General features: G+C 30.9%; 1 protein-coding gene across 1 annotated transcript; it reads left to right on the forward strand.

Moving 5' to 3' along the window:
• Window positions 1-1,003: 1,003 nt before the first annotated feature.
• Window positions 1,004-13,680, forward strand: LOC131803207 (uncharacterized protein DDB_G0290685-like). The gene is made up of 6 exons (XM_059124311.1): window positions 1,004-1,544; window positions 2,642-2,810; window positions 2,880-3,043; window positions 3,505-4,470; window positions 10,263-10,727; window positions 13,421-13,680. The coding sequence occupies exons 2-6, from the start codon at window positions 2,800-2,802 to the stop codon at window positions 13,678-13,680; spliced, it is 1,866 nt and encodes a 621-aa protein (XP_058980294.1). The 5' UTR covers window positions 1,004-1,544; window positions 2,642-2,799.
• Window positions 13,681-16,692: the final 3,012 nt, after the last annotated feature.

Consider the following 16,692-nt stretch of genomic DNA (forward strand, 5'->3'; position numbering starts at 1 on the left):
TGTTGATTTTTTTTTTAAAATCTTTATTTTTGAGTTCAAATGGTCGTGGATTTAAAAAAAAAACATATTTTTTCATTTCTTTTTTTTTCTCTATTTCTTATTTACATTTTTAAAATTAAAAACATTCCACCTCTCTTTCAAAGAAAATTATTTACTCCTTTGCCATTGTCGTTTTAGTTATATTAATTAATTTAGTTTTTCACCTGTCTTCCATTTCCGTCACTGGCGGTTCAGACTAATTGAAGTCTGTCAGTTTTATTGTTCTAAGCAGCTTCTTGTTCTGTTGCGCATTTTTTTTTTTTTTTTTTTTGACACACGAGTAGCTTTTGCACTGTCTGAGGTTATGAGAAAGTTTACCAACAAATAATATTGTATCCATTTCCAATAACACTATTTTCCCATGCAGGTTGCCCTGTAGGGCCATGGTCTGTGGTGTGGGTAAAATAGTTTGAATATTTACATGTATGCCACGAAAACTTTCTTTGGAAACCATTTAAATGGTTTTAAAAACCAAATAGAATATTTGGTTGACGGGGTATCGAGTTCATTTTGTGGGGAGGAAAATATAAAAATAAAATTATTTGAATTTAAAAATATTTTTTTTTAAATTTAAAAATATTTTTTTTTTAAATTTAAAAATATTTTTTTTAAATTTAAAAAAAAAATAAATTTCCTGGTGACATGGAAAAATTCGCTGAAAATTGCCCTCTCTGAATATTTAAAGGCTCCAAAGCAATCAAGCAATTCAAAAAAAAAAAATATTTTTTTTTTTTGCAACAAAGGTCTACACAAAACTCTCCCAAAACACTCACCTTGTCTCTACAAACCAGCAAAGCCACATTTCAGCAAATTCAACATACTTAGCAGAGACATAAACCTCCACAGAATGTTACCAAGTAGTGTTGACAACACTTGACACTTGAGTGGGGCCAACCTCCAAGAAAATATTTTAAATTTTATTTTTCAAAATTTATTTTGTTGATTTTAATATTTTCCCTTTTCTCTCTTCTCCCAGGAATTACAAAACGACTTATCCTTTGATGACACCTTCGACATTGATCAAATCGACGATTCAAAATTGCGCAGTTCCCGCGACCTGGAAGAGCAAGCCTTCATCGAAGATGAACTCCAGCCGGTAGATGAGGCCGAGGCCAACAGCGAAGGCAGTTGGCTGGTGCAGAGCGTTAAACGTGTCCGCCGTGAGTTGGGACGTTTGTTCGGTGCTGAGAACAAACAAGCCGCTGCCGGTGGCAACAAGGTACGCAAACATCACAAAAAACGTTCGGAACGTAATCAAGCTGCCGGTGCTGCTGCTGGAGGTAAAAAGACTCATGCTGAGGGCCACAAGAAAGCCCAACAAAATGGTCATACCAAACAGGCCAATGGTGCTAAATTGCAAACGAAACCAAAGAGAAATCACAAATTGCAAGCCTTGAACCGCCACAAGAAACGTCAATTGTTCGGCGATGAGAATGAGGGTTCCGGCTTCGGCAATGGTGATGATGAAGATGCGCCCATTGATGATTTTGGTGAAACTGATTTGTGTAAGTGAAAAAAAGATTCAAACAAAATTTGAAAAAATAGAAAAAATTTTCTCTGCTGCAGAGGAACATTATTTTCTATAGAAAAAAATCATTTGAAGCTGGAAAAGAAATTTTTCTATAGGAAACAAATCCTCTGCAGCGGTGAAAGACTTTTCTACGGGAAAAAATTTCCTCTGCAGCAGAGGAAGATATTTTTCTAAAGAAAGAGACGAAGACTTTATTCCTCTGCAGAGGTAACTTGTTTTCTATAGAAAAGAAATTCCTCTGCAACAGAGAAAGAATTTTTTGTAAAGAAAAAAAATCGTCTGCAGCAGAGAACGATTTTTTTCTATAGAAAAAAAATTCCTCTGCGGCAGAGGAACACTTTTTCCTATAGAAAAAAATTCCTCTGCGGCAGAGGTAGACTTTTTCCTATAGAAAAAAATTCCTCTGCAGCAGAGAACGATTTTTTTTCTATAGAAAAAAAATCCTCTCCTCTGCGGCAGAGGAAGACTTTTTCCTAAAGAAAATAATTCCTCTTCGGCAGAGGAAGACTTTTTCCTATAGAAAAAAATTCCTCTGCAGCAGAGGAAGACTTTTTCCTATAGAAAAAAATTCCTCTGCAGCAGAGGAAGACTTTTTCCTATAGAAAAAATGTCTCTGCAGCAGAGGAAGACTTTTTTCTATAAAAAAAAACTACTCTGCAGCAGAGAAAGACTTTTTTCTATAGAAAAAAATCCTCTGCTGCAGAGGATTTTTTTCTATAGAAAATTTTTTTCTATAGAAAAAAATCCTCTGCAGCAGAGAACGATTTTTTTCTATAGAAAAAAATTCCTCTAGGGAAGAGGAATGCTTTTTTTTATAGAAAACAATTCCTCTGCAGCAGAGAACGATTTTTTCTATAGAAAAACATTTCTCAGCTGCAGCTAAATATTTTTTCTATAGAAAAATGTATCTGCGGCAGAGAAAGATTTTTTTCGGTAGAAAAAAAATTCCTCTGCAGCAGAGAAAAATTTGTTTTCTTTATGAAAAAGTCTTCCTCTGCAGCAGAGAACGAGAAAGAAAATTCTCCCTTTTTTTGTTTTTTTATATATATGACTTATTTTTCCCGTCTCCAGGGGAGGCCTACGTTGTTGTCAACCTACCCTGGGATGATGCCTATGAGGATAAGACCAGCGAGGAATTTGCCGCTTTGCAGTCCCAAATCGAGGCGGCCTTTGTTGAGTGGTTCGATGACGAATACGGCTATGAAGAATTTGCCCTGCATGTGGCCCTCATGAATGCCAAGTGAGTAAAATAGAAATTAATTTTTGAAGAAGAAAATAAAAATATTCGAAAAAAAAATCTCTTTACCAGACGTACCGATGACTACTATCGCATGCACTGTACCATCCAAATGGACTTGCCCGAGAAATTCGGCAGCTTTGCCCAACGGGTGCAACATCAGTTGACGTCCTATCGCAAAATGGCCGATTTGGGCATGGAAGCCGATGACCAGTTCTATTTCAGACGTGTGAGAGGTAAGTGTCTTTTTTTGTCGATTGGCAAAAATAGAAAATCTTCAAAAAAATTTTTTGTAAAGGTCCTGGAAATGTCCTTTTGAAAAAAAAAAAAAAACGTAGAAATTTTTGAAATCTAAATTTAGTTTTCCGTTATTCTAAAGAAAGGATAGTAAAATCCTTTGAGTAAAAACCAACCAAAAAAAAAAATATTTTGTGAGTCCTTTTTTAGTCTGAAAAAAAATTAGAAATCATTTTGGGTGTAGTTTGCTATAGATTTTCAATTTCCATAAATATTTCAAAATCAAAAAAAAAAAAAAACATTTGTATTATAAATATATTGTCTTTCAATTCCGAAAAAATACCCAAAACATAATACACAACCCATCCACATTGCTAAATACACATTTTCTCTCTCAAATCCTTCACGCTTCAAATTCAAAAACAACAACAACAAAAACACATTCCAAAACCCCCCTTAGATTTGCAAAATCATGATTTCGTCGATGTCACCGAGTCTGGCCATGATGCTCAAGCTCATAATAATGGTGGTGGTGCAGGTGCTGGTGCCTATGATGGCCATGATAGCAACAACAACAACAATGGTTACTACGATCAAGGACATGGCTATGATGCCAATAATCAGGACAATGGCCATGGCTATTATGATCAGGAAAATGCTGGACATGGTCATGAGGATGGCCACACCAATGCCTATGACAGTACCAATGCCTATGATAACGACAACAACAACAACCATGGTTATGATGATAACAACAACAACAATGGCTATGATGTTTATGGCAACAATAATGCCTATGATCCCTATGGACATGGCAGCACTGAAGACAACAACAACAACAATGGCTATGACAACAACAATGCCTATGATCCCAATGATCCTTATGGCCAAGGTCACACTGAAGACACCAACAACCACAATGCCTATGACACCAACAGTGCCTATGATCCCAATGATCCTTATGCCCAGGGTCACACTGAAGACAATAACAACCACAATGCCTATGATCCCTATGGCCATGGCAACACTGAAAGCAATACCTACGACAACAACAACAACAACAATGGCTATGAGGACAACAACAACAATGCCTACGACCCCTATGCCCATGATCCCTATGCCCATGGCAATACCCACGAAGAACCTGAAGAAGAAGACGAAGAAGAAACCGAACAAGAACACGAAGCCCCTCGTCCCAATATTATGGTATACGACTGTGATCAAAATCCCGATGGTGATTTCCAATGCGCCAACGGTGATGTGATTCCATGCTACAAACGTTGCAACAACTATGTCGATTGCCTGGACGAGAGCGACGAAGAGCCCGATATGTGCAAGGTGGTGTTGGAACGTGAAGAGGAAGAAATCGAAGAAAGCACCAATGAGGATGAGGATAACTGGGGTTCATGGCCAAATGTCAACAAAGGTACACACTCTCACTCATGCTTACAGTACACTATACACTACACACACACACTCACATGCACTCAAACATAACCTCACATAACAAATCACACAAAAATTTAAAAGGCTTTTTTTAAAACAAAAGAAAAGCTTTTATTTACTAAAATAATGTGGCTTAGATTTGTAGCTTTAACAAGGATATCAAAATGAGGTAGGGCTGTTTTTGTTGGATTTTTTCAAAAAAAAAAAAAAAAATAAAAATAAATAAATAAATAAAATAAAAAATAAATTAATTAATAAAAAAATAAATCAAATAAAAAAATAAATAAAATAAAAAATAAACAAATATTTAAAAAAAATATTTTTGAAAAAAAAAATAGTTTTAAAAATCCACTTTTAAAATTGATGTTTGAAAAAAAAAATAGTTTTAAAAATCCACTTTTAAAATTGATGTTTGAAAAAAATATTTTTAAAAATCCACTTTTAAAATTGATGTTTGAAAAAAATATTTTTAAAAATCCACGTTCAATATTGAACGTTGAAGAAAATATTTTTAAAAATCCACGTTCAATATTGAACGTTGAAGAAAATATTTTTAAAAATCCACGTTCAATATTGAACTTTGAAAAAATATTTTTAAAAATCCACGTTCAATATTGAACGTTGAAGAAAATGTTTTTTAAAATCCACGTTCAATACTGATCTTTAAAAAAAATATTTTTAAAATTCCACGTTTAATATTGTTCTTTAAAAAAAATATTTTTAAAAATCCCCGTTCAATATTATCCTTTGAAAAAAATATTTTTCAAAATCCACGTTCAAAATTGATCTTTTAAAAAATATTTTTTAAAATCCATGTTGAATATTGATTTTTGAAAAAAATATTTTTAAAAATACAAGATTTTTATTGATCTTTGAAAAAATATATTTTTTTAATTTAAGTTATTTGTTGGACTTTGAAAAAATATTTTTAAAAATCCACGTTCAAAATTGAACTTTTGAAAAAATATTTTTAAAAATTCACGATCAAAATTGAACTTTGAAAAAAATATTTTTAAAAATCAACGTTCAATATTGATCTTTGAAAAAAATATTTTTTTATCCACGTTAAATATTCATCCTTGGAAAAAAATATTTTTTTAAATCCATGTGGAATATTGATCTTTAAAAAAAATATTTTTAAAAAACCACATTCAATATTGATCTTTGAAAAAAATATTTTTAAAAATCCACGTTCAATATTAATCTTTGAAAAAAATATTGATCTTAAAAAAAATATTTTTAAAAATCCAAGTTCAATATTAATCTTAAAAAAAAATATTTTTAAAAATCCACGTTCAATATTAATCTTAAAAAAAACATTTTTAAAAATCCACGTTCAATATTAATCTTACAAAAAAAAATATTTTTAAAAATCCACGTTCAATATTAATCTTAAAAAAAAATATTTTTAAAAATCCACGTTCAATATTAATCTTAAAAAAAAATATTTTTAAAAATCCATGTTCAATATTAATCTTACAAAAAAAATGTTTTTAAAAATCGACGTTCAATATTAATCTTAAAAAAAAATATTTTTAAAAATCCACGTTCAATATTAATTTTAAAAAAATATTTTTCAAATTTGAACTTTGAAAAAAATACTTTTAAAAATCCACGTTTAACATTGATCTTTGAAAAAATACTTTTAAAAATCCCCATTCAATATTGATTTTTGAAAAAAATATTTTTAAAAATCCACGTTCAATATTCCTCATTGAAAAAAAAAAATATTTTTTAAAATCTACGTTTAATATTGATCTTTGAAAAAAATATATTTAAAAACCCTTGAACGTGAATTTTTGAAAAAAAAATATTTTTAAAATCCCCGTTCAATATTATTCTTTTAAAAAAATATTTTTAAAAATCCACCATCAATATTGATATTTTCAAAAAATATTTTTAAAAATCCATGTTAAATATTGATCTTTGAAATAAAATATTTTTAAAAATCCACGTTCAATATTGATCTTTGAAATAAAATATTTTTAAAAATTCAATATTGAACTTTGAAAAAAATATTTTTAAAAATCCACATTCAATATTGAACTTTGAAAAAAAAAATATTTTTAAAAATCCACGTTCAATATTATTCATTGGAAAAATATTTTTAAAAATCCACGTTCAATTTGATCTTTGAAAAAAATATTTTAAAAAATCCACGTTTAATATTGATGCTTGAAAAAAATATTTTTAAATATCCACGTTCAATATTGAACTTTGAAAAAAATATTGTTTAAAATCCATGTTAAATATTATTCTTTGAAAAAAATATTTTTAAAAATCCCCGTTCAATATTGATCTTTGAAAAAAATACTTTTTAGGATCAACGTTCAATATTTTTTTTTAAATATTTTTAAAAATCAACGTTAAATATTGATCTTTCTAAAAAATATTTTAAAAATTTCGTGTTTATTATTGGTCTAAGAAAAATATTTTAAAAAATCCACATTTATCACACCGTGCGCCAAAATTAAATATTTAAAATTATCACAGGGAAATGACAGCAGATTTTGAAACTAGGGCCTAAAAAGAAAACAGATGTATATATTTTGCCATAAAATTCTACTATAGGTTCTAAAAGACATCAGAAGTCCGAATTTTACTTAAACGCCAGGAAATCATATTTATTAGAAACGCATTAATATCGGACTTTATTTGAATTTCTGCAAAAATCTCCTACAAAGCATTAATTTAGAAGGATGACGCCAGAGACCAAAATATTCCCTATCAAATTTCACTTTATGTCACCATAGAAGAGGAACCTTTATTTCCCATATATATTCGGAAAATCTTTGAATTAATTTTGCCAAAAGAAACCGAAAATAGTTCCTAATTTTTTCATTAATTTTCCCTCGGCCTTTTTCCGAGTCGAACCCCGAAAGTAACATAAAATTTCATTTTAGGCAAAAGTTGCCAAAAAAGAAAATATTCTACACAAAATTTCACTATAAATCTCAGAATCAACCCTATATCTAGGTACAATAGGTTTTAAGAAAATTACATTCGAATTGTATGTAACACAAGTGAAAAATATGAATTTGCCGATTTTTTACTGTTAATTTAATACATTTTCAAGCCAAGTCAAAATCTCCCTTTAAACTTCATTTTTTGGGAAAAATCTCAAAGGCAAAAATATTCTACATCAAATTTCACTAAAGGTCACTAAAGAAAGGAGAACTTGATTTCCATTATATAACCGTAAAATATTTGAATCGATTTTGTCAAAAAAAGCAAAATAGTTACTTATTTTTTACTCAATTTTCCTCGGCCTTTTTTCGAAATGACCCCTGAAAGTAACATAAAATTTCATTCTAGGCAGAAGTTGTCAAAAGAAGAATTATTCTACACAAAATTTCACTATAAATCTCAGAATCAACTCTATATTTAGGTACAATAGTTTTCAGAAAAATTATATTCGAATTGTATGGCATACAAGTGGAAAATATGTGTTTGCCATTTTTTATTGTTAATTTAACACATTTTCAATCCAAGCCGAAATCTCCGTTTATGCTTCATTTTTTTGGAAAAGTCTTAAAGGCAAAAATATTTTACATCAAATTTCACTAAAGGTCACTAAGGAAAAGAAACCTCTCTTTCCCTTTTATAACCGGAATAATATTTAAATCAATTTTGGCAAAAATAGCACAAATATTTCCTTTTTTTTGATGAATTTTTCTTCGGCCATTTTTCGAGTTGACACCTAAAAATAACATAAAATTTCGTTTTATGCAGAAGCTGTCAAAAGAAGAAATATTCTACAGAAAATTTCAAGGTATATCTCAGAATAAACCATATCTCTAGGTACAATCGGTTTTAAGAAAATTACATTCGAAATGTGTGTACCACAAGGGAAAAATATGTGTTGGCCGTGTTTTCTGTTACTATAACACATTTTCAAATCAAGTCAAAATCACCCATTGAACTTTATTTTTTGGGAAAAATCTCATAGGCAAAAATACTCCTCATCAAATTCGACTATAGGTCACCTAAGAAAAGAAAACTGTATTTGTCTTATTTATCCGGAAAATATTTAAATCAATTTTGTCAAAAATAGTGAAAATAGTTTCCATTTAATGGATACATTTTCCTCGGATTTTTTCGAGTTAACCCCTGAAAGTAACATAAATTTTCATTTTAGGCAGAAGTTGTCAAAAGAGGAAATGTTCTTCATAAAATTTCAATATAAATCTCAGAATAAACCATATCTTTAGGTATAGTAGTTTTTATGAAAATTACATTCGAAATGTATTTTTACTGTTAATTTAACACCTTTTCAAGCCAAGTCAAAATCTCCCCTTAAACTTCATGTTTTGGAAAAGGTCTGAAAGACAAAAATATTCCTCATCAAATTTCACTATAGGTCACCAAAGAAAGGAAAACTGTATTTCCCTTATTTAACCGGAAAATATTTAAATCAATTTTGTCAAAAATTGCGAAAATATTTTATAATTTTTTGATAAATTTTTTTCTCGGCCTTTTTTCGAGTTAGCCCCTGAAAGTATCATAAAATTTAATTCTATTCAGAAGTTGTCAAAGGAAGAAATATAAGAATCTCCGAATAAACCATTCCCCTAGGTATAGTAGTTTTTAAGAAAACTACATTCAAAATGTATTTTCACTGTTAATTTAACACATTTTTAAGCCAAGTCAAAATCTCCCCTTAAACTTAATGTTTTGGAAAAGATCTTAAAGACAAAAATATTCCTCATCAAATTCGACTATGGGTCACCAAAGAAAAGAAAACTCTATTTCCCTTATTTAACCGGAAAATATTTAAGTCAATTTTGTCAAGAATAGCGAAATAGAAAATAAACTTATGAAAGTAATGTTAATATTTGGTCATATCCGGTGCATACTTTTAGGAGCTCATTTTATTTTTTCCCCTTTATATCTTAAATATTTCTAACATTTTGATATCCTTGATAAAGTTACAAAATAAAGCTCCCAATTCGTTGACGTTTTTATGCTGCCCGAAAAATATTGAAAAAAAAAAATATTTTTCATAACCCTGCTTTTGTTATCCAATGGGGGTCTATTGTAAGACCCCCCAACTAATCGTAGTTTTATAAAAGGATTTTTACTAACATAACAATGATATAAAGTTGTGGGTATTTAAAAAAAAATATTCCAAAATGCATAGCTAATAAAATTCTAATATTTTTCATTACTCACTTTTTAACTTTTTCTCATTTCATCTGTCATTTTTTTTTTCTAACATAACATTGTAATTAGAAAATATAAACTCATGATTTTTCACGAAATTTCAAAATTCCGGGGAAAGAATTTTCTCGAAAACCAAAATTTATTTCCCACTTCAATTCGAACACCATCACCGCATTTTTCTCGTCCACATAATCAATGAAATCCATTGCCACAATTAGTTCCCATTTTTTTCATTCACTGTCGCCTCTACCCAGCTATGGCTTTTGAACTATTCGCATTTTCCAATTTCCATTGAAAAATCTCTCCTCATCCGTTTAGCTCACAAAATTTTCATTAACGTATTTTTTGGAAACGTAAAAAAAATTCTCTCTGTGTCTCTACGTCTTGGGTTCCCACAAAAATATATATCTTTTATTGCTGTTTGTTTGTGTGGACCCACTGTGCCTCTATGTTGTGTCTGTCCCCTGGGGTAACTTTGTTGCAGCTCTCCTAAGCTTGGCTTTTTCTCTAATAAAACCCCTGCGAAAAATGCCTGAACTTAGTTAGAAAAAAATTGTTGTTTTGAAAACTATCCTCCATCTAATTCGGAAATTTAAACTTAAATCTTAGAAACAAGCACCGATGATTCTTGGGGTACTCCGGAATCACATCCTGATGCCGGACATCATGACACCCATGCCGTTGAAGAAGAGGAAGAAGAAAAGGAAGAAGAGGAGGAACATTCTCCCACCTACGAAACAATTGACTATGATCGTCCCATTGATGCCGAACGTCGTGTGGAAGAGCCCGTCAATGCCGGCGGCAATGTCTATGGCGGTGAAGAAGATCATCATCATGGCGGTGCTGGTGGCTTGGACAACAACATTTTCGAATCATCCGGAGACTACTCGCCCGTCACTGAAACCAGTGCCGTCTTTACACCACCCACTGGCTGTCGTGGCGATTCGACCTACACCTGTCGCGAAAGTAATGTTCAAATCTGTGACGAACATTTGTGCGATGGTGTGGAACATTGTCCCGATGGTGAAGATGAACTGAACTGTGGCAGCGACGATGAGTTCAACTATGAAAAGGGTATAGTGCAACTCTCTCTTGTTCTCTCTCATGTTTCTGTGTTTGTCTCTTTAATGTGTGTTTGTGTGTGAAGGGCATCGTCGTCGTCTCATTATCTACACTGTGACTCAAAACTTTTCTGTGCATCTACCCCAAACCCCTACCCAGATCCCAGTTCCCTGTGTTTTAGTCCTTTTTCATTTGTGTCATGTCCTTTCTTTTACAGGTTTAGGCTAAAATGGTGAGAGGTGGAATTATTCTCTTAGAAAAAAAAAACAAAAATTATCTTTGAAAACAAATCTAAATTTAAGAGTAACCGGTTACTCACAAATTAAATTTCCAATTTCCTAATAAAAAAAGACTTCTTAGGGTTATACAATGGTATATGTGGTGATTCAGGCATATTTCCGCATTGAATATAAAAAGTAACCGATTTTTCTTGCACCAAAAAATAGGGAAAATAACCGATTACCTGAACATAAAATTCGTATAATTTAAGGAAAAATCACTAAAACTTGTTATACAACGGTATATTTAGTTTTTCCGACACATAACAACAAAAAGTGCAAAAAGTAACCGATTACTCAAAGACATATTTTCCGAATTTTTTTTATCATAAACTAATTTTTTTTTTCATAAAATCTGTTATACAACGGTAAATATGGTTTTTCCGATAGATTAAAAACAAAAATTGCAAAAAGTAACCGGTTACTCAAAGACATGTTTTCCGAATTTTCTTATCAGAAACGTATTTTCATTTCACGAAACTCATTATACAACGGTATATATGGGTTTTCCGGCAGATATCAACAAAAAAATTAAAAAGTAACCGGTTACTCAAAGACATGTTTTGCGAATTTTCGTATGAATAGCCATGAAAATCGCTATAAAATGACTCAATAAAGCAAATTTACCACTTTCCAACTAATTGCAATTAAAAACAAAGAAAAGTAACCGGTTACTCATAAACAAATTTTGCTAGTTTTCTTACAATAACCATCAAACTGATTAGAGAACGGTTATGGTAGGCAAATATGTTATTTTGAACGTTATATTTTGCTTTTCTGATAGGTAACTTTAAAAAAATTTAAAAAGTAACCGGTTACTCAAAGACATTTTTTGCTAATTTTCTTATGAGTAACCAATGAAAATCAATAAAAAATGATTCAATAAAGATAATTTACCACTTTCCAGCTAATTGCAATTAAAAAAAAAAAAGAAAAGTAACCGGTTACTCATAGACAAATTTTGCTGGTTTTCTTATAATAACCATCAAACTGATTAGAGAACGGTTATGGTAGGCAAATATGTTATTTTGAACGGTATATTTTGCTTTTCCGAGGGATAGCTATAAAAATTTTTAAAAGTAACCGGTTACCCGAAGACATTTTTTGCGAATTTTCTTATGAGTAACCAATGAAAATCAATATAAAATGACTCAATAAAGCCAATTTACCACTTTCCAACAAATTGCAGTAAAAACAAAGAAAAGTAACCGGTTACTCATAGACAAATATCCCTAGTATTCTTACAATAACCATCATTCTCTAACTAGAGAACGGTAATTATAGGAAAAATTTGTTATTTTCAACGGTATATTTTGCTTTTCCGACGGATAACTATAAAAATTTTAAAAAGTAACCGGTTACTCAAAGACATGTTTTGCCAATTTTCTTATGAAATGAAATGAAATGAAATGAAAACGATATAAAATGACTCAATTAAGCAAATTTACCACTTTCCAACGAATTGCAATTAAAAACAAAGAAAAGTAACCGGTTACTCATAGACAAATTTTGCTAGTTTTCTTACAATAACCATCAAACTGGTTAGAGAACGCTTATGGTAGGCAAATATGTTATTTTGAAGCATATTATAGTATTAACTAGGAAAAAGTAACCGGTTACCCAGAAATAAATGTTCCTAGTTTCGAAAATTTTGCTTCAAAAATTTTTAAAAATACAAATAAAATTTTAAAGGAATTAAGGCATGAAGTATAACACTGTCAATTAAGGTATTCAGATCAATATTAGATAGAATGTTTTTCATGGGTACCCGGTTACTTACCAAGATTTCGTTGTGAATTTATTTAAAACTTCGGTAGACAGATTAACAATCCTCTATGTACATAGAATATAAATAAAAACTAAGTTTCAATGACAAAGTATTGATGAGTAACCGGTTACTCGGAAGGATTTTTTTCGCGAAAATTTTGCAAAATAACCACTAAAGTTCAAAATTATTTAAAATACTTCAGAATATAAAAGGTTTAATTGTTTTTAAAGCGACATGTTGACCTTTATCGTAACCGGGTAACCGATTGCTTTCATTGAATTTTTCGTAAATTCAATCAAAACCCGAACAAATTAGTCTTGTTAATGTAAAATATTAAAAAAAAAAAACATAACCCGGCACAATGTAAAATGAAAGCACCAGTAAAATAATCCAGACATTCCGACTCTCTGGATCGGTCCACCACCTAACCTAAAAAAAAACAATTTTTATAATGTCTTGTATAAATATCACCTGTTACTAACTAAGAAAATTGAAAAAAAAAAATTAATATTGAATATATTCACATCTAACAACGTGTTGAAACCATTTTTGTGTGTTTCGAACTCATTTTTTCGAAATTTCTAATAAAATTTTCGTTTTTCTTCTTCTCATCTCTTCGCCTTTCGTGGAATCTGTGACAATGTTTGGGAAAACTACAGTCTGCTCAGCTAATGAGTTTATGTGCGATCAACGTTGTTTACCCATGGAATATCGATGCAATGGATATAATGAATGTAACGATGGTAGCGATGAGAGGGATTGTCCAGAAAAAGGTAAGTTCGATTTTATTTGTTTTCATTTCTTCATATTAAGTATTATCGATGATATTTTGCAATGTGTTATCGATAAAATTTCAGATGCAAAATATTGTTACAAATTATGGTTTGTTGAGGACAATTTTTGTATTGTTATTGAATAATTTCCACTGATATCGATAGCTTTTTTTATATTGTAATGAAATAATCGATAACTTTTCTATGCAGCAATGTTATTGTCGATTACGTTCCTATTGGTTATTATTGGTAATATTTCTGTAAAAAAATGCTTTCGAAAACTATCGATAAATTATTGTCGACAAAACTTCTATAGAGAAACATAATTATCGATAAGTTTTTTCGATGCATTAAAATTTTCTCTTGAGGAAACTTGTTACCAACAACTTTTCTCTTCGGAAAAATAGTTATCGGCAACTTTTCTATTGAGAATAGTTGTTATCGATAGGTTTTCCATCCGGAAAAGTTGTTATAGACAACTTTTCTCTTCGGAAAATTTGTTATCGATCTTCGGAAAAGTTGTTATCGACAACTTTCCTACGCGGAAAAGTTGTTATCGACAACTTTCCTATGCGAAAAAGTTGTTATCGACAACTTTCCTATGCGGAAAAGTTGTTATCGACAACTTTCCTATGCGGAAAAGTTGTTATCGACAACGTTTCTCTCCGGAAAAGTTTTTATCGACAATTTTTCTCTTCGGAAAAGTTTTTATCGACAATTTTTCTCTTCGGAAAAGTTGTTATCGACAGATTTTCTATCCGGAAAGGTTGTTATCGATAACTTTTCTATCCGGAAAAGTTGTTATCGACCACTTTCTCTTCGGAAAAGTTGCTATCGACAATTTCTCTATAGAGAATAGTTTTTATCGACAACTTTTCTATCCGGAATAGTTGTTATCGACAACTTTTCTATCCGGAAAAGTTGTTATCGACAACTTTTCTATCCGGAAAAGTTGTTATCGACAACTTTTCTATAGAGAATAGTTTTTATCGACAACTTTTCTATAGAGAATAGTTTTTATCGACAACTTTTCTATAGAGAATAGTTGTTATCGACAACTTTTCTATAGAGAATAGTTGTTATCGACAACTTTTCTATAGAGAATAGTTGTTATCGACAACTTTTCTATAGAGAATAGTTGTTATCGACAACTTATCTATAGAGAATAGTTGTTATCGACAACTTTTCTATGCGGAAAAGTTGTTATCGACAACTTTTCTATGCGGAAAAGTTGTTATCGACAACTTTTCTATGCGGAAAAGTTGTTATCGACAACTTTTCTATGCGGAAAAGTTGTTATCGACAACTTTTCTATGCGGAAAAGTTGTTATCGACAACTTTTCTATGCGGAAAAGTTGTTATCGACAACTTTTCTATAGAGAACAGTTGTTATCGACAACTTTTCTATCCGGAAAAGTTGTTGTCGACAACTTTTCTATAGAGAACAGTTGTTGTCGACAACTTTTCTATCCGGAAAAGTTGTTATTAACAACTTTCCTATCCGGAAAAGTTGTTATCGACAACTTTTCTATCCGGAAAAGTTGTTATCAACAACTTTTCTATCCGGAAAAGTTGTTATCGACAACTTTTCTTTAGAGAATAGTTGTTATCGACAACTTTTCTTTAGAGAATAGTTGTTATCGACAACTTTTCTCTCCAAAAAGCTGTTATCGACAACTTTTATCTTCGGAAATGTTGTTATCGACAACTTTTCTATCCGGAATAGTTGTTATCGACAACTTTTCTATCCGGAATAGTTGTTATCGACAACTTTTCTATCTGGAATAGTTTTTATCGATAACTTTTCTATCCGGAATAGTTGATATCGACAACTTTTCTCTTCGGAAAAGTTGTTATCGATTACTTTTATCTTCGAAAAAGTTATTATCGCCAACTTTTCTCTTCGTAAAAGTTGTTATCGACCACTTTTTTCCTCTGAAAAGTTGTTATCGACCATTTTTCTCTTCGGAAAAGTTGTTATCGTCCATTTTTCTCTCCGGAAAAATTGTTTTCGATAATGATTCTTAAAGAAATTGTTATCGTTTTTATAATTTTTTCTCTTTTTGCATTGATCAGAAATTAAGACAAATTCCTAATGGTTTCCTATTTTGCCAATCTTTCATATTTGCCGATTTTCCTCTCTTCCCCATTCAACCTCTTCAAAGAAAAATCGCTTTAATTAATAGTTTAGTTTTCAGCTTTCAATTTGAATATTTCAAATGTAGACAAAAACCAGTCACATTTCAATTTTTCTTTTTTTTTTCCTGCCGATTCTAATGGGAAATCAATCGTTTTCCAAATTAATTAAAAATTATAATGACCCTGAACTGAATACTTACATACCATATGCATATATATTTGAATATTGACCGCAAAAAAAAAAAAAAACAATTCGGAAAATATTGCCAAAATGTTGTATTTGTATGTGGGCACAAATAAATTATCTAAAGTTCTGTTGTGATTTAAATTAATATTTTTTTGGGGGGGGAATAACAAAAACGAGCCACTCCTCTTGAAAATGTGGAGCACACTCGGCAACATAGTCTAGGGTAAATTGAATCTATTTTTTTTTTCTGTTTTGGGTGGGGGTGTGTTAAGAAGAAAGGGTGATCTTCCAAGGGAATGGGGATTTTTCGTAAGCTCTCAGTTTTAATGAATGTCCTCCATTTTAATTTTAAAATATTTTTTGGAATATTTTTATTTCAAAATTTAAATTTTACCACCCCTTCTGGAGACCCTTTGCCACCTTAATTTTTTGCTCTCCGCAAAAGGTCATGACAATCCCAACACACAACTTTCATTTGTGGGTGTTGACATCTGCCAGAGATTAGTATTAAATAAATTTTACAAAGCAAAATATTGAAGTGCATTTTCAGCACCAGGGGGAGGGTCCCACAAAGGGGTGGACCAAATTGAAAGTTTTGGTAGAATTTTATTTAAAATGGAAATGTTGTGTTTTGGTCGAAAAATAAAAACAAAAATTAAAATATTTTTGTTGGGACAAAAATTGGATCTTTAGGGGAGGACAGGAGATGTGGTGTCCTTGGCAGGAGGTGAGATCCTCAAAAAAAGATTTAGTAGACCAAGGTCCTTTTTTCAATTTCTCTCTCATCCAATGCCATTTATTTGAAAATAAAATTCTCAGCCATCACATCATT

The sequence above is a fragment of the Musca domestica genome, unplaced genomic scaffold (assembly GCF_030504385.1).
Source record: "Musca domestica strain aabys unplaced genomic scaffold, Musca_domestica.polishedcontigs.V.1.1 278, whole genome shotgun sequence".
In the NCBI taxonomy this organism is placed as follows: Eukaryota; Metazoa; Arthropoda; class Insecta; order Diptera; family Muscidae; genus Musca; species Musca domestica.